Source organism: Numenius arquata, chromosome 4, assembly GCF_964106895.1.
Source record: "Numenius arquata chromosome 4, bNumArq3.hap1.1, whole genome shotgun sequence".
Classification (NCBI taxonomy): domain Eukaryota; kingdom Metazoa; phylum Chordata; class Aves; order Charadriiformes; family Scolopacidae; genus Numenius; species Numenius arquata.
The window spans coordinates 53,983,610-53,999,832 of record NC_133579.1 but is presented as its reverse complement, the minus strand read 5'-3'; the positions used below and the strand labels follow the sequence as shown (position 1 = coordinate 53,999,832).

Here is a 16,223-nt window from a genome sequence, read left to right as displayed (position 1 = left end):
TGTACACAGTATACTGGAGACATAAACAAAAAATCGAAAGGTTTATTTCCTCATAAAGTCAAAATATGTGACAGTCGTGAAAAAGACACCTAAGTAATAGTCACCTTTTTAGCACACTGAGGTGGTTAAGCAAGAGGACAGGAAAAAAGTCTTATATTTCATGGTCCGGAAGACTAATACTTACTGACTTAATGAATAAGATTTTAAAAGATACATTGGCTATCAGGAATATCCATCTACCTGAGGAAGATAAAGAAATCACTTATGACCATATGCCCAATTTATTTTCACTGAGACCTAGACACCCCAGTGTCCAAATCTTTGGAAATTAGCTCAGGCTTTTCTACGAGTATTTCCCGAACAAAAAATTGGAATCAATACCTATAATATCTTTCAATCAGAAGTTTTCAAATCTATGAGATTTATCCAAATGAGATCAAACTCGTGATGTGTGTCATCTCCTGTGACTGTAATCTTGCAATCAATAGACAATGCACTTGTGATCAATTTGCAAACTTACTGAAAACTCAAGTCTTTAGCAGAACACTTCTGCATGTGAATCATTTGACAGATTATACTCAAGACATTTGAACACTTTTGAAGACAAATGAAATGTCTAGAAATAATAAAGAAAAGCCCCTAGAGTGATCCTGCTTTATATTCTAGAGGGTATGTCTACATACACATATGTCTACATACACATATACACACACAAGCACACATATATACTTATATCTATATTTACTTATATATATCCATGCAAGCTCTAGAAGTGTTTAGCTTTTGTCTGAAAATAGTACTCTAACTGCAGTAATTTTAAAGAAGCCCGTGACTATGATAACCCTGGAAGTTGTTTCATTTTCTCTGCTTTAGACTCCATTTCTCTTCCAAATTACAGGTCTTTGTCATTTCCAGAGACAACATCCACAGTATCCAAACACCACAGAAGCAAGAGACTTTCACAAATCACATATTATGAACTAATGTAAATCTGAGTTTACCAATTATATCTTCATTTACTGCATTTTCATATAAAATTACTATTTTCCACAGTTGTATTAATGTTTAAAGAGACAGACTTTATCACTACCCAAACGGGAGTTCCCACAGAGGATGAAAATGCCCACAAATAAAATAAACATGAGGCCAGCCTGTTGTCTTAATAATAATTTATTACATTCCCATGGTCATAATACAGATTCACACACGGTTTCAAATTACACCTGTTTGCAGAGCTGGCAAAAGTTAGAAACCCTGTAAAGATTTTAATCTACTTGTATTACAGAAGAATTTTGAAGATGCAAATGAGAGTGAGGTTCTAGTTCCCTGTCATAGACAGAAATCAATAATAAAGAGACTCTTCAAATCTAATAGAGATGTAAAACCAAGCTCAAAAAAAAAAAAAAAAAAAAGCTTTATGTACCTATTTTGCATTTGCTAACTTGTTCCTTCCCAAAAAATTCATAAACCTGTCTGTGTTGCATTGTAAAATCCAGAACTGTACATAGTAGTACATAAGAAACTCAAATTTTAATCCTGAAGAGTGGAAATTATTGAAAACTCTTTCTTCTCAGCTTGCTTTTTTGCTCTTAAGTGAAACTTTTAGAGGACCACAGGTAACTTGTTTTGAGAAAATAAAAGGGCAGAACGGAAAGCTTCTTAAAGCTGTGCTACAGGAACAAAGAGCCCTGAGAGTAGAGAAGAAAAAACATCCCTATGATTACTTCATTATTTTATAAATTAAAAATTATAAAGAGAACTAAAAAGTTTGTTGGAACAGTTGACTAGGAATCGTGATTTTCAATCAATAGATAGCCACGTTGCAGCCTTTGCAAACCACTTTTTCTCCTAGTAGGATCAATGGGGACAAGCTCTTCCTAAGTTTTTCATAAAAGCAGCTGAAAGATCTTTCTCTCTTTTGGAGTATTCCAGAAGTTAAGGCGGGGCAAAGGGCCAAGGTCGCAAGCTCTCTTCTTTAAAAAGGAAACAAGCGGTGGACTTCCTGTGACTGACCTGCCATGGATGGCTGCTGTCAGTCTGTAAAGCTTGCCTATGTCCACATACTCTGTAAAGGCAGTGTGGTCAGAGAAAGAGTAACCAAGGTAATTAACTGCCGTATTATGGCACTACTTGTTGTTACTTCAACATATTGGTTTCATTAGCAACTAATTCTAGTTGGAACAACCTTAGCATATGCATAGCAGCTCCAGACCCAGAAACATGCTACTGGTGAGTTTCATCATTATTTTGAATAGAAATTTTGAGGATGATTTTTTGATTCATCTTTTTCGGTTTTGGTTTTAATTTCTTTTTGAACATAGACTGCAGATATTTGCTCTGCGTAAAATAAGTGTGTTTTCTAATTGTAAGTATGTACATCATGTTGAACAAAATGAAAAAGATTTCTAAGCTGCAATTCATTTATTATGGATGGCAGATCATTTTATACTGTACCTCTTTAGTCGCTAGGAAATGTTAGTCAACATTAACACTTGAAAGATTCTGACTACTCTTTATTTATCACTGTCATTTGATGGCACCAGTATTGCTCTTTCAGAAGTGAGTTTCTTTACGTTGAGAAGAGGAAAAAGAAGCTTCCCAGAAGAATAAACATAGACAGAGTTGTTCACCCACCAGTACTTCAAACTACTTCTCATTCTTTTTGCTGTTCCTCACTTGTTATTGCATCTATAAGGCTTTTCAAATTCTCATGCAGGGCATCTGATGCACTTCACAGTTACAATTACTGCTAAAGGAAAACTAAAGTTACTGTATCAAGGTATTGAACAGTGGGAGGGCGAGGGCTAGAGGCTTTGTTAGCTTTAGCCATTCTTTTCCAGTTCAATTTCAGATATTATGTTACAATGGTGCATGTATTGTATTCACTGGCAAAAGCCTCTACCCCATGCAGCATTTCAGGCAGATTAAAGACAGAGTAGTTTAGTCACATTGCATCTTTCTGTGTGGTGAGGCAGTCATTAGCACATACTTCCTTCTTTAATGCAAGTTCTGACAACACAATCCAAAATGTGACTTCATTTTGTCATAGAAAAAGAAGCATTGAACAAAACCTCAAAACATCAAAATACAACACACAAGAAATGCTGAAAATGTTTTCCCCATTGTGTTTATAAAATACAAGGGAATGTTTCTGGAGTAAAGCTGCATAAAAATAGCACCTCATATTTCCAGAATAGATTGTAAGGTCCATCTGTTTTTACTGGTATGAAGTGAAATGGAGAGAAAAAACAGTTCTGAGGGAAGAAGTAAGGCTATACTATGCAGCACAGCTTGGTTTTCTTGCACGTGACATTACTTTTAGTCACATTAGCAGGGATTACAGTTACTATTTATGCACACCACAGTGGTGTAAAGTTTGTGATTCCTGGAGGGGACATCAGTGGACAGCTAAAACAAAGATAAAGTATACATCTACAGGACCTAACGCATCAACGGACTTCTTGATCAGCCGCTCTATGACATTATATAAACAAAAATAAGAGACGGCATGTTTTCAAGTGAAATTAAGTTTCACCTCATACCTATAGGGTGGACTATTAAAAATCATCAATTTGGTTAAAGGTAATTTATGAAATATTGCATGTCCTTTTTTATGTCACCTTTTTGCCTCCTCTCTTTTTTCTTTTTTATACATAACTGCTCAATATATATGGCTGAACTACATTTTAAGTTCCTTCTTAACTTTTCAGTGTCATGTTATTGCTCCTTTGAGTCTGGTTCCTCAGGTTCCTTAGTTGTTCTAAGTTGGCTTTATTTGTTTTTCTCAGTCATGTTCATTTATTCCTCCAATTCCTATATTATTCCTTATTTATATAGATAAATCATTTATCTATTTACTTTTTGACATTTGCTCTTTTTCTGCTTTTACTCTTCCTTTTCCTTTACTCTTGCAAATCTTTCATGCTACCAACCTTCTGGCCTTTTCTGCATCAAAGAAAAAGCAGTCTAGTGAAATCTCCACTACATTGTGGTCATGTAAAAAAGAGCAAAGTTCAATTTGCAGTTCCCTATTCCTTCAGCTTTCTAGGTAGAGTTGTATTCCGGTCAAAATATGAGTCATATCTCAACCTAATTTAGCCCTGCTCCTTGTATAGAAAGAAGTGATATAGTCCAGCTGGTGAGGTAATGAGATCCTTGGTGGTGAATTCTACCTGTTCCTAAACTTTTTAGGCTTAGGTAGTGCCATATGACTGCTTCTATTTCATAATTCTTCCAGTTCATTTCCTAAGCACAGATTCCTATCTAGAGAGAACAGCCTTCTCCCAAAAACAAAAGTGGTTTAATACATCTCAATATTTCTGTAGTTCACTTAAAATTTCACTCGTGTCTTCAGCAGGGGCATCTCCATAGTATGTCCATATTAAAATAATTCTTGGAGCCATGCTGTCTGAGAAAACTATCTGCCTAATATCTCCTCTAGGCTTTTAGCCAAACAAAATTCCTAATTTTTCCTCCAGAGATTTTCCAGAGCGCTCTCAAATTTTTTCAGCTTTTAAAAGTAATCCACTTCTAAAATCTTCCCTCCATGAATAAACTTGATGAACAGCAGATTGTCATTGTGCTTGAAAACAGGAAGCAAGCACAAGAGCTTCTTCTTTAGGGAGATGAAGTCCTTCCTGCCTCTCCACTTACCCCAGCTGGTCTTCTATTTCTGAAAATGAAACCGCCTTTCTGCTTTGAATGGAGTTGTCTCTTAAACAGAGCTAGATACACACACACACACAAGTTCTTTGTAAAAACCAGAACTTTTCAATAATTGCCAGTTTTGACAGAAGTTGACTTGAGAAAAAATAGGAACATCTAATAATGTAAAAACCACCCTGCCTCAGACTTTTCAGAATTTTTTAATTTCCAAATTATTTTTTTAAACTTATATTAGAAGGCTAAACATTATTTTTTCTTAAGTAAAAATTTTGAATTTATCTGAAATCTCATTTTCACAAAAAATGTCAGAATCGAACTCAAAATGCATTTTGATGTTACAGAATTCCCTTTGGAAAAGAAATGTTATGGTTCTGAACGATATTTAAATCACTATCTGTCATTTTTTTATCTAGTGTGGAATCTTGAAACATACTACGCTAACAACATAATCTGCTCATTTTCTTTACCCAAGCTGGAGATTACTATTCAGAATGAAAGTTACAGAAAAAGTTAACAGTAAAAATAGCATTTTCAAATAGACAAAGATATATTCTTTTGTCTGGCAAAAGCTGTTTTAATTCATGTAAACCAAAGGAGCCAAGTAGGAACAAGAGTTGCATACTGAAGAGTATGACTTTACATGAAAGGTAGCAAAATATGTGCCTATCTGATCTAGTGGAAGACCTCTTTTGCACTATAGCAATCCTCTGCAAGCCAGCTTCGCAATGCATTCTGGTATCATGTTAGGAGGTCTAATTATACCAGAGGGACTCTTTCAAAGACTGATTAACACAAAAAAACAGAAAACATTTTAAACATAATTCAGAAAAGCATTCTCATTTCAAATCCTTTTTTAAATTTATGTCTCACTCCTCATGGGTTCTGGAAATCTGTGCTAGTGGGACTTAGTTCTGACACAGAATTATACTGTCCTAGATATGGAGTGATGCTCTCTCTAATTCAGTTTTCCTTTTTGGACTCTATATTCTCCCATACACATACATGCCTACATAAGCATACATAAACACACACACACACCCAAAGACACTGCTTACACAGATTTAGTCTAGATTTGTCTTCTCTCAGATTATCTTCACAATTATCCTTCTGCATTTTTCTACCCTTAACACTGCATCCATCATAGATGTGTTGTCAAAAAGCTTAAGCTTACTGACTCAAACGTACATTTTAGCAAAGAAAAGAATAAAAAAAAAAATAATGCTGACGCTACAGCACTCATAAAGCTTGACAAATTCAACAGATTCAGCAAATTGCTATTTCTTGCTCATTGTATGCAGACACAGAGAGAATCTTTGAGAGACAAAGCCAACAAAACAATCTGCAAGTTGTGTGAAAGAATATTTAAGTCATCAAAACAAATAAGAAAAAGAAAGATAAAAGAAAGGAAAAGAAAATAAGACACACTTCTGGAGAATTCTGAGATTTAGATCAGATTTAGAGATTTAGATAGGCTTGCTTGGTAGGATCGGTTTGAAGTTCACTATGTTTTGCAGAAAAGTGATGTTATTACTCCTTAGATTGCTATTTTAGTCATTCTCACATTTTCTCTGTCATCTTTCACAACAGTTGGCTCGTGTAGTGTATTTGATCTTGACTGACTACCAGAGGCCCACTCAGCTGCTTTTCCTTCCTTCTCCTTGACAGGACAGGGGGAGAAAGTAATATGGAAAAGCTCATGGTTTGAAATAAAGACAGGGAGGTCAATTACCAGTTACCACCAGGGGCAGAACAGACTTAACTTGGAAAAATTAATTTAATTTATTGCCCACTAATAATACAGTTGGATGGTGAGAAACAAAGACAAAAACTAAAACACCTTACCCCTACCCCCAGTTCTTCATCGGCTCCACTTCACTCCTTCATTCCTGCTCATGTTAGCTGAGGAAGTACTTCTAATTTCTAACCTAGCAGCCTGATTAGTATTTTAAATAATACTGACTTCTGCAGACAAATGTGGGCAAAAGGCTGCTTGTGAGGTAATCTAGACTATAAATAAATAAATGAATAAATACATCCAGATTCTGTGGGACTCATTTGGGTGGGAGTGAGGATAGAGCACAGTTGTCTTTAATTAAAATGATCCAAACTGGCTTTGCCTCATTACCAATTAGTTCATAAATAAAGCTGAGTTCCTTTATTTCACTATCTTTCCTGGTTTCATTTTGGACCTCAAAAGGTAAAAGAAGTTTCTTTCCACATTACAAAAAGCTGCATAAGCATTGTTTATTATCCATAAGGATCCTCCTTTATTACACAGTATACTGTTGGCAGAGAAGAGAGTGAGCTGCATGCTGACAATAAATTTTCTGAGGATATACTTTTGTTATTTTTTTTCCACAATGGTACTATAAAATTCTATAAAATTTGTTAAATAAATGAAAACATCAATATTTTGCAATCTATAATGAGATCTAATTCTATATAAGACCCACTTGAATTATCTGGTCATGACCTCCAAAGTTTCTGTAGAGTTGCAGCTTTCTCAGCAATCATAATTATATGGCACTTGAGCCTCAGTAAACAAAGATATACAAAATTCAAATGAGACAAAGACAGAAATTTCCCAAAGACTGCCCTGAGCTCTGAAATGTGTCTTAAACAAAAAAAAAAAACCCAAAAACCCATTCTCAAAGCAGGCTTCAGCATACTTCCTTTCATCAAAACAGTAAGCTAGGAAAAGGAATTTAATGTGTATTCAGTTGTTATGATACACTTTGTGTCAGACCCAAGAGAGTGCCTAGACCAGGAGGCTAGAGCAAAAAGTTTTCCTGATGAAGATATTTTGGGGTTTTTTGAGAGTAGGGTGGGATGGACATACGTTTCTCTTTATTCTTGCCTCCTAGATGCTACAGTGGCACGTAGTATAAGCATTTTGTTCTACTGATGACCTTCACTTTTTTTAAAGGCTAGGAAGTGATATTGATTCTCCTTTCCCTGTTAGTCTTGGGGAGGCATGGGAATTAACTTATTTGTTGTTTTGAAAGCAGATAGGACTCATGGAACTTTACATTTCTCAAAAAACTCTTCATTTTTTTATCCAGACAAGCAGTTCTGCTGGACACTATTAGTGACAAAATTGCCCTTAAATACTCACTTCTTCAGGATTATCTTTACAGCTCGGTTTGGCATACAGATGACCTCTAACTGTTTAACCAGGCAAAAAAAGTAATCTAGATTGCTGATGGCAAAAATCCTCTTCAGGGTTAGATGAATTATGAGAAAACATTTTTACAACTTTGTTCCGCTGGTCTGTTGCAGAGAAAGAAGTATTCCTCCCCTCTTGTCATACTGTTCAGATAACCTGAAATAGTGGGATTTATTACTACTATGTAGATAAAACTATTATGTGTAAAGTAGTGTTACGTACTATGAGAAAACAGATGCATCTAACAGGACCTAAAAATAACATGTGCTTTCATAAATCTGTTTTGATTACTCTGGATTCCTACTTTCCCCAGTCCTTCATATACACTGAAGAGTGACAGTAGAGATGATTCACTTCAATTTCATTAGCCATAGGTAAATGAGCATCTTCTAAATTTATAGTCAGGACAGATACTTGACTGCAAGTTATCTGGGTGAACTTCAATCTAGAGAGGCTGAGGGTGAAGAAAAAAAGGAATCGGAAATGATATCACGTAAGTGAACAGTGCTCATTAGACCTTTTTTCTGTTAAGGAAAGTGAGACACAAAAAATACCCAGCCAAAAATAGGGTAAAGAGCTTCTTCTCAGTCAGCCTTCTGTCCTTGGTAAAGAGTTAAAGACTTTTGCACTTCTAGCCATTGGACTTCCTGCATTTATCCAGACATGTGTCAGCTCTAGATTGTGTTACCAGAATGCATCCTGACATCTTGAAAATTGCTTAGAAATAAAAGGTTGTCAAGAACAGTTTTGTCCTCATACATCTTATAAGAAATGCTCTACAGAAGCTTTCATTTGCTTCTGGTCCATAAACTACACAAAATGTATTGGCTTTTAGCGCTCTTAAACCCATATAGCCTATATTCTCCTCATTGTGATCACAGGACATCGGTAAACCATTTTCATGCAAAAGAAGTGAATGCTGAAAAAATGTTGTTATTATTTAATAGCAACTATTTCATATAGGTGGATAACCTTAATCAAGAGGGTAGAAGACCCACAGAATTTCTTACAGCAATACCAAGCTAATTTTTTAAAAGCATCTTAAAAATTAGCTAGGATTACACAAAATTTTTTATTCAGTCTGACTTCAGATATTTGGAGGTTGTAATCTAAGCAGAAAATGAGTATGAGGAAATTTGCTTTAGGTTAATTTACTGGTTAAGCCAAAATTAAGAATCATAACAGTACTTCTCACGCAGCAGTTACCTACTTTTCAAGTGAAGAGTTTCAACTGAGGTCATGTTATTGCCAGAGAACAAACTTCAAACCTGTTTGAACACCAGAAAAGCTTAATGATGTGTTGGGTTTCAAAGATGTGTGTCAATCCCTATGCATTTACTCATGCTTAACTGAAGCATAAAACTTAAGTGATAATGATTTTAGTTTTAGTCACAAGGAAGATTAAACTTTATTTTACTGCTTGTTTGGGTAGGATAACACTGAATTTGTTGATCAGATGTTGTTCAATTTTTTTGCTGAATTCAATACTGAAACCACTGTATGTGGTTTACAAGAAGTAGGTTCCTTTTTAAAATCTTCTGATTCCTTGTTTGGTACCCATTCAGGTACATCTGTTATTCAAGTGACAGCCACAGATGCTGATGATGCCAACTATGGAAACAGTGCCAAAGTGGTGTACAGCATCCTCCAGGGACAGCCATATTTCTCAGTGGATCCAGAAACAGGTTAGCAATTCATTCAGTCTTACATTTTGTGATGACAGACACGGAATGCAGAGATCAAAACATTTTTCACTTTTATTTAAATGTGACTGTTAACTGTAGAGGTCAACAGTTCCGAAAGGGTGCAGAATTTTGTAAAGAGTCCAAAGAGTCATGAAAGTATTAAACCTTTTTTACACTAATTTCTGGGAAATTAATCTGTTTGTTTTTAAGAAAAGAAAAAAGGAGCTGGACAATTTCAGACTATAAGGTAAAAAAAAATAAATTAAAATAATCCTCAAAGGTGAGTTAATTATTTCTAAAAGTTTGTGATAGATTCTTGGCCATTGACAATTTTTCACTCAAGATGTTTTTTGAAACTACTCTGATTCCAACAGCTATTAGAATTAAAGCGAGAAGCATTAATGCTTTTAAGTTGTAAAGAATGAATGGAAGCCCTTTTCACTGTCATGCAGGAAATCAGACAAGAGACAGACACAAAGAAGAAAAACTTGTGTGAACTTTGGATATCTATAATCCAAAATCAGTGTTCAAAAAAGAAACAACAATATCCACCCACCCCCCACCACCCACCCCCTTCAGATACCTAATCCTAAAGCACATAAGATTTAGCAGGCATTGTATCAGCTTGTTCCTGCATGTTATCAAAATTGTACTGGTTTGAGAATCCAGAAGTTAAGGGCAATTGTGCCCAGAATCTGCAAATTTCCTAATCTATTGAACATGCTCAAATGATGGTTAATTTCCTTTTGAAACAATTTATTTTTAAATAGAGCAAGGGCCTTATATCAAAAGGATGGGAAGAGTCATATGGCTATATTTTTAAAAGGGAGCATAACAATTATGCCTAGGATTAAATTGTTCGGGTTTTTTTCCACCTTTTCCTGTCTTCTCGTTTTTCTCTTTTCTCCAATCCCCTACTCAAAACATCTTTACCAGGACCAGTACCACACGGCCATTAACTGATGTCAGCAGGTGGTTAGGCAGGCAGACTTTGGGGCAGACCTGGGCTCTAATCTTTGGTTCTGGGATTATCTTTCATTTTTATCCAATTTGCTTTTTAATGTTACATATATTAACAGGCCTAGGTACAGTAATCAGAACCCGGTAGTCCTGGATCAGATGTAAATGTCATAACCACTAGGCTACAGAGGGTCTTTTTCATTGTTTCACTCTCTTTCTAGGAGTAGGAATTTTCCAGGATTGCTTTCTGTTTCGCATAATAGGACAGCTTCCATGTCAAGCCGAGCTTGTAATGAGAGCCTTCTTCTGAGAAAGGAAAGGCAGGGGTGTGAATCCTCCAAGCATAAGAGGATGCTGTATTTAAATTCTCCAAATTCACAAACTCTCATCACTTTAACCTTGCAAAGCCACCACCCTTCTAAATACAAAAAAAAAAAAAAACCAAAACAAAAAAATCAACCGAAAACCAAACCAAAAACAAACAAACAAACAAACAAAACCCAAAGCAAATAACAAGCAACCAAAACCAACAGCTTTGCTTCTGTGTGACCACTTTAATGAAAAGGTCTTTTGGGCTCTGATGCCAGGAAGACTGAGGTCACTTCTCTGATCAAGCTATGGGATTTTTTTTCTCACCTGAGATCCCTACTCTTTTGTGTGCTGTACAGGAGGCTGAGATATTTAAATTACGTTTAGGAGAATCTTGAAATTGGACATCTAAAAAAGATTTTCCAAGATGAATTTTACAGTTTTGTCCAATTCTTTTATTAGCTATAGCCCTAGCTGACTTACACTGGGCACTAAAATCTGTGATCTCTTACAGTCCAAAAGAATTAATCAAAGGCATGTTAGAGTATAGCCTTGTGCTATAATATCAAAACCTCACCAGGGCTGGAGACTACATAATGCATTAAAACTATAACTGGAGATAGTAGCCAAAAAATTAATTAATTCAACAAATATATTTGTATGTTTGTCATTGAAAGAATAATTAAATTGATTTAGCACATCACAAACAATGAATAATGTCTCTGTTACATTTATTTCTCTTTTTTCTTAGAATCACATTAAATCAGCCATAAGTTGGAAGGTTTATTTTGGTATACCTAGTTTTGATAGCTATGGATTTACATCTGCACAGTATATTTTACATTAATCCATTTAAAAACTATGAGATTAAAGCAGGTGGTGCTTCTTCCACTTTACCTCTTTGTCTTTCTTTTTTCCTCTCTTCTTCAAGGCATAATCAAGACTGCTTTACCGGACATGAGCAGAGAAAACAGGGAACAGTATCAAGTGGTCATCCAAGCCAAAGACATGGGAGGCCAGATGGGAGGACTATCAGGGACCACCATCGTGAACATCACACTGACTGATATCAATGACAATCCGCCTCGCTTCCCCCAGAGTATGGAGTGTCTAATAATTCTGTTGTTTTCCAAAGAACAGAATTATTCTAAAGTCAGCTGTTTCATTGTTACCAAATGGGATCTTCTTTTTTTTCTCCCTTTTTTCTTAGTATAAATGCTGACCCACTGCTGCGTCTGTTTATGTAGCAACATTATTAAGGCGAAAAGGAATCTCTACCTCTATTTTTTTGATAGAAAAATGTTTCTTGGAGTCATAAACTTTCCATCCTTACTTTACTTACAGGAATGTGAGCTGTAACAATACCCTAGATTAACTGCAGAGACTTGAAAGCCTTTAGAGGAATTTATTTACAAAATCGAGGGTTCTGTTTTTGGAAACGCTTTCAGTTCCACATGTTTAGGCAAGCAAATACATCAGCAAATTTTCTAGTGTACCATCTTGCATAGGCAGAGTTGGTCAGGTGGTATGCTCTGCTGGAAGTCTAAGCATTTGGTTTAGGTACTTGTAATCTGTGTTCTTAATGTTGAATGATTTTAATAATCTAGACCAGTTTGACACAATTAGGTTTTTAAAAAATATCTCTGTAGAATAAAAAATGGAAAACAATAGAAAGCTGCACAATACAGAAAGCTTCACAGTAGCATCCTACAGATTCATAGATTCATAGATTGGTCCAGGCCGGAAGGGACCTCCAAAGGTCATCTAGTCCGACCTCCCCGCAGTCAGCAGGGACACCTCCTACTAGACCAGGTTGCCCAGGGCCTCGTCGAGCTTCACCTTGAATATCTCAAGGGAAGGGGCCTCAACCACCTCCCTGGGCAACCTGTTCCAGTGTTCCACCACCCTCACGGTAAAGAATTTTTTCCTAATACCCAATCTAAATCTCCCCTTCTCCAGCTTAAAACCATTGCCCCTCGTCCTGTTGCTGCAGGCCTTTGTAAACAGACCCTCCCCAGCCTTCCTGTAGGCCCCCCTCAGGTACTGGAAGGCCGCTATGAGGTCTCCCTGGAGCCTCCTTTTCTCCAAGCTAAACAACCCCAGCTCCCTCAGCCTGTCCTCATAGGAGAGGTGCTCCAGCCCCCTGATCATTTTGGTGGCCCTCCTCTGGACCCGCTCCATCAGGTCCATGTCCTTTCTATATTGAGGGCTCCAGACCTGCACACAGTACTCCAGGTGAGGTCTCACCAGAGCAGAGTAAAGTGGCAGAATCACCTCTCTGGATCTGCTGGCAACACTTCTTTTGATGCAGCCCAGGATGTGATTGGTCTTTTGGGCTGCGAGAGCACATTGCCTGCTCATGTCCAGCTTCTCGTCAATCAGCACCCCCAAGTCCCTTTCCTCAGGGCTGCTTTCTAATACCTCATCCCCCAGTCTGCATTTATACTGAGGATTGTTTCTTCCCAGGTGCAGAATCCTGCACTTGCTTTTGTTGAACCTCATGAGGTTCATCTGGGCCCACCTCTCCAGCCTGTCCAGGTCCCTCTGAATGACATCCCGTCCCTCCGATGTATCGACAACACCACACAGCTTGGTGTCATCTGCAAACTTGCTGATGGTGCTCTCAATCCCTCTGTCTATGTCTTTGATAAAAATGTTAAACAGTACTGGTCCCAGGACGGACCCTTGAGGGACACCACTAGTCACTGCTCTCCATCTGGACTTAAAGCCATTGAGTACCACCCTCTGGGTGCGACCATTCAGCCAATTCCTTATCCACCGAACCGTCCACCCATCAAATCCGTATCCCTCCAATTTGGCAAGTAGAATGTTGTGAGGAACTGTGTCAAAGGCCTTACAGAAGTCCAGATAGATTACATCCATAGGTCGCCCCTTGTCTACTGACCTAGTCACTTTATCATAGAAGGCCACTAGGTTAGTCAGGCAGGACTTGCCCCTAGTAAAGCCAGATCCTTTCATCCTGGGCCACTGATTTAAATCCAATCCCAAATTGTTATAATCAGTGTACAATAACTGTTTGGTAGGCTGCAAATAGAAGAAATTTACAGCCTCAGTTCAGTGCCTACTGTAAAAATGTCCACATTATAAAATTTGAATTGCTTGTTGGCATTGATTAGGGACCTGACTGGCTCTCTTTACAGATTCCCAAGGACTGAACAAACAGAGCTGATTTAGAAAACACTCTCCTGGACTCGAAGAAACTTGAAAAGCACTTCAGTACCATAGCAATAACTACACTCAGAATAGTATAAACAGGTCAACCTAGAACATAGTTTTAAAAATATTGTAAAACTCTGACAGTGTGGGAGAAAGGATTCTTGAACTTTCATATAACTTTTTTAATCTTTATTCATGATAACAGACTGCTTTCTAAAAAGAGAGGGGAGGGGAAATACTGCAGGCCTCATAAATAAAATATAATTTGAATTCACATTCAGAATTTACTTGCTGAGAATCACCTTCACATGGCAAACTTGAACAGCAATTTTAAACCAACCTTCTTATTTGACTTCAGGAGGGGATACAGCTTAAACATGTATAACATGATATAGCCCATAATATTTTGGCAAATAGGAATTCTTGAACCTAAATTAGAATGCAGTGTAGCACATTGCATTGTAAGCTTTGTTGCTGAATTAAATTAAATTAAATTAAAAAAATAAAGATTGAAGAATGCATAGGACTGCAAAATAACTTAGGGTTTTCAGTCTCTTTAGCCTTTTTTCCTTTTGATGCTCTTCTTTCAGGATTAGCTGAAGCCTGAAGTCTATGGAAGTTCTTCTGATTATTTCAATAAACTTTGAGTTTGGTACTTAATTATAGAGAAATTTACACAATTTAATGCCTCATACAATATTCTCTGTAGCGTTCTACTTTGAACTTAACTGAAACACATTGGATGGGCTATAGAGGACCTGCTGTGGGATCTATTCAAGGGTGCAATTTTCATTTTGCTGATGACCCTTCCTTCTCATTTTCTTTCTCCTCAGTAGGATGGTTTTCAGCACTTACTAGAAAATCAAACATAGAGACATCTGGAGGTTTTGATTTCTTTTTAGGTAGTTATGAAGAGGGGAATACCTTCAAAGAACTATCTGGTTCTGGAAGTCTGCTTCTTCCAAAAACAATTATCTTCCATTTTCTCTTGTGTGAGGCAACAATAAGTGAAAATGTGACCCAAAACAGAAGGTGAATTACAAATGCAAGCCACAGGAGTTAATGTCAGGGTATTGAAGAACTAAAGATTGATTTCTCACAGGGACAGAAGAAAGGAAAATGGCAGGGTGCACTGTGAAGTACTGGTTGTTCAAACTGTATTAAGAAGGAACAGATTTGCTGTTTTGTTTCCTGAAAGGAATCCTGGACAGTTAAAAGACATAGGCCTAAGCTGAATTTAAATGGCACCATAATGAAAATCTTATACATTTTGAATTCAATTTTAATTTAAACCAAATTAGCCATCTTGCATGCCAAAAATGTTTAGCACTCACACAGCACCACAAAAATAAGGAATGCTTTCAGATGCAGAGGCACTCAAGGGAGTTATTTATTCTGGAAGAAGTCATAAGTAGCATGATTAAATCTGTTCTTACAGTATTTCTGGCTCACCTGCCAAACCCTTGAATTTGAGCAAGCCTTCAAACTTATGGTTTAGCTACCAGGAATCCTAACTTTCATCCCATTTTCAGTCTTGTTTAAGGGAATAATATGCATTTTAGTATGTGTGGATTGCAGCCAAACAGTCTACTGCTGATTTTTCACTTAAAACATTGAATTTGTAACAGCAAATACAATTTAGCATCAAGCATTAGCTTCCATTTTATTACACATCTATATAAATACAAGGTATTTACAGTGACACTCTTTTGTGCTTAGGGGACAGAAACTCATTCAGCACCCAGATGTTTGGTATATTCCTTGTACTTAAGAGGAACCTTCAGGACACTTTAAGTGTCTTAAAAGAAAGCAAAAGACGTGCATACAGGAAATAGGCTAGTTGCAACAAAGATAATTGACTGTACTTCACTACAAGTCAATACGTTTATACAGGTTCTTATTGGACTCTTCAAATAAGGATTGTGCATTTTATCAGTTGCTAATTTTGTCAGACTCTTGAGATATTTTTCTAATGCTTCTACTTCACTCAGTAAATTAATATTAATTTATATGAGAAATCAAAAGAAACATCAGATTCTGGAATGTCATGTGTTAAATGTTGAATATATCAGATTTTTTTTTACATTTTCTTGATAGTAAATAACTGAAAATACTGATTTAGAAGCATCTGTGTCTTGCTAGTGATGAAAGGTCTTCATTGTTTAGTTCTGACTGGTCAAAAACCCATCTGATTAACACTTTTTGTGCAACAGCTTGCCTTTATAATTAGATTTCTATTGCAAATGTTGTCAGAAAATACA

General features: G+C 36.6%; 1 protein-coding gene across 2 annotated transcripts in view; it reads left to right on the top strand.

Annotated features, from left to right (window-relative positions):
• LOC141463894 (cadherin-9) overlaps positions 1-16,223 on the top strand; it is a 72,019-nt gene that overhangs the window by 37,100 nt on the left and 18,696 nt on the right. The window contains exons 3-4 of one of the 2 annotated variants that reach the window (XM_074146566.1): positions 9,397-9,516; positions 11,717-11,884. In XM_074146566.1, the coding sequence (XP_074002667.1) occupies positions 9,397-9,516; positions 11,717-11,884 (288 nt within the window). The remainder of the gene's footprint in view (positions 1-9,396; positions 9,517-11,716; positions 11,885-16,223) is intronic. The other variant, XM_074146567.1, reaches the window with a different exon arrangement.